Source organism: Aspergillus bombycis (genome assembly GCF_001792695.1).
Source record: "Aspergillus bombycis strain NRRL26010 chromosome Unknown contig00107, whole genome shotgun sequence".
Lineage (NCBI taxonomy): Eukaryota > Fungi > Ascomycota > Eurotiomycetes > Eurotiales > Aspergillaceae > Aspergillus > Aspergillus bombycis.
In genome coordinates this window covers 115,422-122,359 of record NW_019170109.1, presented here as the reverse complement: position 1 = coordinate 122,359, position 6,938 = coordinate 115,422, and the positions used below count along the sequence as shown (strand labels likewise).

The 6,938-nt window shown below is 46.7% G+C and overlaps 2 protein-coding genes across 2 annotated transcripts; one reads left to right on the top strand and one right to left on the bottom strand.

The window, feature by feature from the left end:
* Window positions 1-679: 679 nt before the first annotated feature.
* ABOM_009750 (D-mandelate dehydrogenase-like dehydrogenase) lies at window positions 680-1,820 on the bottom strand (the record flags this gene model as incomplete). Its single annotated transcript, XM_022536878.1, has 3 exons — window positions 680-1,098; window positions 1,157-1,235; window positions 1,290-1,820. 3 exons carry the CDS (start codon window positions 1,818-1,820, stop codon window positions 680-682), a joined length of 1,029 nt encoding a protein of 342 aa, XP_022385354.1.
* A 1,074-nt stretch (window positions 1,821-2,894) lies between these two features.
* ABOM_009749 (uncharacterized protein) lies at window positions 2,895-6,916 on the top strand (the record flags this gene model as incomplete). Its single annotated transcript, XM_022536877.1, has 15 exons — window positions 2,895-2,931; window positions 2,985-3,076; window positions 3,160-4,062; window positions 4,125-4,618; window positions 4,666-4,721; window positions 4,778-4,956; window positions 5,015-5,160; window positions 5,229-5,255; window positions 5,319-5,682; window positions 5,728-5,805; window positions 5,866-5,928; window positions 5,981-6,197; window positions 6,248-6,365; window positions 6,425-6,516; window positions 6,591-6,916. 15 exons carry the CDS (start codon window positions 2,895-2,897, stop codon window positions 6,914-6,916), a joined length of 3,192 nt encoding a protein of 1,063 aa, XP_022385332.1.
* Window positions 6,917-6,938: the final 22 nt, after the last annotated feature.

Below are 6,938 nucleotides of genomic sequence, written 5' to 3'. Positions count from 1 at the left end.
CGGACAAGGATATGAATCTGGATATAACCAAGGTTTCAGGCAAGATTCCAGGCAAGGCCACAGTCAAGGTTACGGACAAGGATATGACCCTGAATATAACCAAGGTTCCAGACAAGGCTCCGGACAAGGTTACGGACAAGGTTACGGACAAGGATATGGCGGTGGATATGGCTCGGGTGGATCTCGTTGGTGATCTGAATCATGAATAATTCTATGTCTTGCTTTTCTTGTACAATTTGGGGCTGGTGAGTGTAGGAGTAGGGGTAAGTGGAAAAGCATGCGGTGGTCGGCTTTGTGATTGAATCAGGGCCGTTAGGAACAGACCCAGATTGTCGGTTCATGAGAATGCACTTGTTGTTTTTTTCTTATCCCATGTCGAATAATGAAATCCAATTAAATTATTAGCCAGAGGTTGAACCGATCCTGCAGAAGAAGAGTGACGAAGGTAGGGAAACCCCTACCACAATCATCTGCTGATCCTATAGCACAGGCAACCAAGGTGTTATAAGCTAAATACAAGATTTCGTCAGAAATAAAGAACAATAGGGTAAATAGCCGGATATCAGGTTTCCACTGCATTGAATCTTGACGAAGTGATCGTTCTACATGTATACTCATAGCAGGACAACTTAATAACATGCCAATGTAGCACAGCTCCGGTCTCTTTACATGTCCTCTCTCAGAGCCGGTCTTTCTGTTGTTCTGGAATCGGTGTGAACAGCTTGTCATAATTCAAGGCATTATCTATGTTTCGCAAAGTCAATAACTCCATTTCACGCTTAGTTTCACGTGTTGTTGTCCCAATATGAGGTAGAATCATAACTCTGTTGTCGCGGAGTATGCCTGGGTGGACAACCGGCTCATTTTCAAAGACATCCAGTCCAGCAGAGGCAACCTTGCCTGTTTGCAAGGCCTCTACCAAGGCTGCCTCATCAAGTAACGAGCCTCTTGCTGTATTGATAATGACCACGTCATCTTTCATCTTCTCAAACTCGGCTTTCGAGATGATATGGCGAGTCTTCTCTGTGGCCGGTAAATTTAGACTGATAATATCTGAATATCGCAGAAGTTCATCAAACGTCACATATTTGCTGTCTCCTGTTTCTGACTCAGTCTAATGTACTGCTGACGACTAAGAAGGGGCATGCATCCCTACCTTCCTTATCTCTAGGGAGCTTGGAACGGTTATGGTAAATGATATTCAACCCGAATGCGCGAGCCCGATGCGCAATAGCCTATAATCATATAAGCCAGCAGCAACGTGTAGCTGGTCAAACAAAACCCCCCACCTGTCCAATAGCACCCATCCCCAAAATCCCAAGTACCTTTCCCCCAGGGTCACGGCCTAGGGGCGTACTACTTTTCCATTGTCCTTTCCTAATAGATAGTAAAGGTACCATAGCCTGGCGCAACGCACCCAACATCAAGAATATTGCCACATCGGCCGTGGCATCCGCAACGACCTTGGGAGTATTAGAAATCTGTATACTCTTTTCGGTGCAAGCTTTTATATCCATCCCATCATATCCCGCACCATTGAGACAGATAAACTTCAATGTCAGCGGCAAGGCGTGAATAAGCTCCTTGTCGAATGGCCCGGTCTCTAGTGTTGAATTTGTTCGGTAAAGTGCTGCAACCCCATCCCATATTCCAGATTGGCAGTTTTGTAAGAATTGCTGGCGGTTGCCTGTGAACTGATATGTTTTGTATTTGGCTTGGAGTTCGGACCATTCATTCTTGCAATGATGGAGTTTGCCGATCAATAGTATACTCGGTTTTGGCCGGACCGATGTTGCTATGTGTTTGGTGATACTTGCCATTTTTTCTCTATGTTTTTTCCCTCTGAGATATGGTTCTATACATGGTCAAAGACGGGTGTTAGGCATCCTCCATGGGATGTAAATGCTAGCTCTTCTTGCTAATAGTATGGCGTTATGGCGTTTGACCGAGTCGTCGGCAAAAGTTGCCGAGGCCGAGACCAACATGAGTGTAGTGGTGCCCTAGGCTAATAACTGAATATAGTGACAGTAGCCTGGAGCCTAGGCTAAGAAAATCTCGATAAAATATGCTGGTATATGATTTCTGTTTCATTTTCTCGCCATTTTCCTTCCTCATCTAGGTTAAATTCGAGCACGGATACGCACATCCAATCCATACTGACCAGGCTTTCCAGTTACCACCCCAGCAGTAATAGCAGTAATATTCTCGGTTGATAGGTCTGCCATCGTTCATTCATTCTTCTAGGCTTTTTGCCGGACTAGTAATAACAGCATCGTAGCCTATTATTACAAACCATATAGCTACTTACACCGCTCATCCATATAATATCAATTTGCGGCAAGAGTATGCCTTGTGCAGGGTCAGCATCGGGCCGGGCCGCTACGAACATCATAGACCATTGGGTTAGACGAAGGCACGGCGTAGAATTTTCTATAAATATTGTAAACAACCGCGTGTTTCAATTACCTTCGATGCACTGGTTTTCCGCATTTTCAGTTGGGCAGTACCCTTGCATGATGCATGCCATCTACAGCAGTGCATACCTGACTGTGACGATAAAAATACACTCCAATCAGAAAGAGTGCAGGAATCTTGATAAGTCTGTATTTGGGTTCAATGCATACCCGCAGGGTATGGACAAAGTATGCCTCGTGTGGGCCGCATAATGGCCGGTCGTCACGGGTGCCAGCAGCTCCTTCCTATAATGAATGCGGCGCAGTGACTTTGCATGAGATCCCAGTATCGCTTAGCGCCCTCAGCATTCCCGACCAACATTCCAAAGACACCATCTACCATTTGTCCTAGACTACCTGGGGTCCCTAAGCAAGCCATAGCTTATCATCTGTAACCGCAATTGTTTCAGTAGGTAAGGCTGTGGCCTACATTTTGAAAAGATGGCCAATCCTCATAACGGCATCTGTTACAACTGCTGTACACGGTGCAAGACTCCAAATATGGCGAGGCTTCTAACTCTACTAAAATAGATGCTAAAGTAGCGCTTGACAAGGGTAACGAGGCTATGTTGCCCTTCGCAATCCACCTAGTGGTGCGGGGAATCCCCATGGACCCGGGCAAGGTAGCCTTGTGGTTATTTAAGACCCCATACAGTCCCATATATTGTGTTTCCATCTTCTGCAAATTCTCACATCACACTGATAGTTACGAGAAAGAAGCAAAAAATTGACTGTCCTCGACCTAATGACACGGTCTTACATTTTCAAGGGGACTTCACCCCAAGCTTCCAATTTTTCTACCTTAGACTTCAACTTCAGAGCAATTATACCTTCTGTCGAAGTTGCGGACGAAGATCATCCTTCGTCAGTGGGAGGTGGACGAATGTCTTCTGCGTCTGACTCTGGAGACTCCAGTCACCGCGCTTACACTCCAAGCCAGAGCACAGCGACTCCTCGTCGCCGTGAAAACCTAAGCCTGGGTGTCACAGAGCCTTTGCGGACGTTGAATCTCCAAGAAACTCCTACATCGCATCGAACACCCTCGTGGAGGCATGACACCCGGCGACAAAGCACTGGTTTGTCTTTGTCCCCAGGCAGGTCCACATCCACGTACGGGCGCTTGTTCAATGCTACGCCAGAGCCCACGCCAGAGCCGTCACGCGTACAGTCTACCCTGAATCGTGATTCAACCGTTGACGGTTTGGCGAGCGATTTAGAGGATTCTCATCTGAACGGTGATGGGCCTCCAAGCGATGATAGTGACCAATTGAGTGAGAGCGAAAACGTGGACGACGCAACTGACAGTGATGACTCTTCCTTGTATAATGTGCGATACGAGCGCTTGCCTCGTGCCCCTATATACAATGCCGGCTTACAGGAAAGCCTGCGAGACATCAAGAGCCAATTGTCAGCCCTCCAAAATGATATAGACCGGTGCCCATTATCTCGTGACCGCGATTCGGATCTCTTCCAACTGCGCGAGAAGGTGCGTATGTTGAACGAACTCGAAAGCCCCGAAACGCGCACGGTGGGGTTTATCGGCAACTCCGGAGTCGGCAAAAGTAGATTGATAAACTCGCTACTAGATCAAGAAGGCCTCGCCCGTTCAGTAGGTCCATTTCCTGGAAGGAGATGGTTTATGTCAATAATATACTGACACCGTATGTATAGAGTGGTGATGGTGCCGCATGTACCTCGGTAGTAACCGAGTTTCGACACACGGATGTGCGCCATCCAGATCGTTACGCCATCGAAGTTGACTATATGGATGAAGAAGAAGTGAAAGAATTGCTAGAGGAGCTCGTTCAGAGCTTCAGGATGTACTACACTGATCTCTACCGCGAAGTGACTAGTATAGAAGAGCAGGAGAGAATCCGTGACCGGTCAACCAGAGCATGGAGCACACTGAACTCACTTTTTAGAAATCAACCGGAGCTCACACACGAGTTCCTTTCCGACCAGACTGATGGTGCATTGTCTGGAATATTGGAACAGCTTGGAGATTGGGCAGCTCAGTCATGTACGCACCGCCCTGGAGGTGCAGCGCTTCAGCACACGATTATTCCGAGTAATATCCAAGAATGTAGATCTCAGCTGGATATGCTTACAATGGACCCACGTGGTGAGAGTGAGGTTGCCATCTGGCCCTTCATAAAACTGATCAGGTATGTGTAATTTGTGTAATTCTACTTTATTTGGCTAACATTTGTAGGGTATACCTACGATCGCCTGTCTTGAAAACAGGGCTGGTACTAGCCGACTTGCCTGGTTCGTCCCCTGATTCTTATACTTGGAATTCCCTATACACTAATACCAAAACCTAGGCTTTCGTGATCTGAATTTTGCAAGAGTTCGAGCAACAGAAAGGTACCTCAGACAATCTTGTCATGAGGTTTTCGTCGTGACGACAATTTCTCGATGTGTTTCCGATGAGAGTATTGAAGAAATAAAGAGACGCTGTACCCAAGGACAACCATTGCGTATAGTGTGCACACGCAGCGAAGTATGGCCATCTTATTTTGATATGCCATTACTGGAGATGGAGTGCTTACCCGACCCAGGAAGTAAATGCAAGCGAAACGGCTCGCGACTGCCGTGACCTTACGGCGCAAATCGGGCAGCTACAGAACAGGCTTAGGCATATTAACAAGCGGCTTGCGAGGGAGCGAATTTCTAGGCGGAGACACACTGAGGTACTTCAACTCATGTGAGATCCTGCCCTGCCTTGCACTTGTGCGCACACTGTTACACCAATACTGACATGAGTCAATGTAGGGAAAATCAGGAAGACGCAAAGTTTGAGTACGTTGTAGATCTAAAAAGAGACATAAGTAGAATATAAAGTCATCACTAATATTCTTATAGGCTTGACCGGTTCCTGGTTGAGAGCCGGAATCTGAGGGTCACAAATCAGTTACTTCGAAACCACGGTGCTGATGTCCGGGTCTTTTGCATCAGTAACGAATGGTATTCCAAGTACCGCCAGGATGCAAACAGACATGCCGACACATATATCGGGCTCAGTGGTATCCGAGAACTTCGTCGTTATTGTCAACTGGTCCCAGCAGACGCTCAGTTTCGTTTTACGGAGGCTTTTATAGAGCATCGCGTGCCGGCTATTGTGAGATCCGTGAAACAATGGGTCCTTGCTGGCTCAGATGATGTGACTGCAGAAAGAGCTGTTGCACTTCGGCAAGTCTTGCGGGAGGTGGAGAACGTCTTTCGCGAGGTATGGGCATCATATGCGAAACTGCTCCCAGCTGACATAGAGTAGCGGCTTATCCTTCGAAATTCAGAAGTTCGAGACTTTCCAAGAAGACTTGAAGATCGGTTTCGCGACGACATTTCCAGAGTGACATGCGAGTATTCTGCCATGAGATCAATCAGTACATTGACTAACATCATATTGTAGATGAGTGCTCCCCCATATGGAAACGCAGCGCATTACAAACTAGCAGGGTCTGGGAAGGCGTCAGTCTATGAGTTCCCAATTAACATCACCACTAACGGGATCTAACGTATCGCAGTGGCATCATTCTACCTACTCCGCTTTCTGTCGAAATTATGGAACGCATGCTACCCGTGTTGCTGACTATCATTGTTGGAATGAGGAATTGCTGGAAGGCATGCAAAGTGACCTCGAAGAACGCTGGGAATCCATACAAGGGTGGGTTTCTATCCAGAAATTTACATTAGGAGAGGCTGTGAGAAGAACATTTGAGGAGAACAAAGCCCAAATAGAGGGTATGAGATATCAACCAGCTCTAGCCGAATGTGCCACTAACCCACCCTAGATATAATGCATCTAGCTCCCCTGGCTCTGGAAAACTTCATCGACAACATGGATGACTGGGAGGACTGCGTGATTGCGGCTATTAACCAGTCTCTAGATCAATTGCTTCAAGGGCTAAGGTAAATCTATCTCTCCTGATGGATATGCAAGAGCCATGAATTAACCTCAGTGTGCACAGTCGAGTAGAAACAGACACTCTCCATGGTCACGATAGCTCCCATATTGCAGGTTTAATGCGACCTGTATATAACAAATGCAATAGTGAATCAGGTAAGAAGGCTTTCTCATTGATTCAGCCTTGTTTTATCTGTTATATATACGGAAGCAGGCTAATTTTGATATAGGCGGAGGATCTGATTCTCGACGGAAAATGCTGATGCGTAGTCACCTCACGAATTCGAACATTTTCCCAAATCTCTCCAATATTAGCGAAACCCAATTCCGAGCTATTGTCAGAGAGATTTGCCAGGAAATGAAGCGCATGGTAGATGAGCAGGTAGGCAATATATGTGATGATCTTCACAGTATCATTGCGGAAGAGGGCGAGGTTACTGAGGCAAGGAGGTTCCCTGAAATGGCAAGTACGCTGCAACGTAAGGTTGATGCAGCTCAAGCGACCCTTGAGCGTGCACAGAGAATTGTGGACGGTTTGAATAACACACCGGAATAATTTATAGCTTTTCGTGATGTCG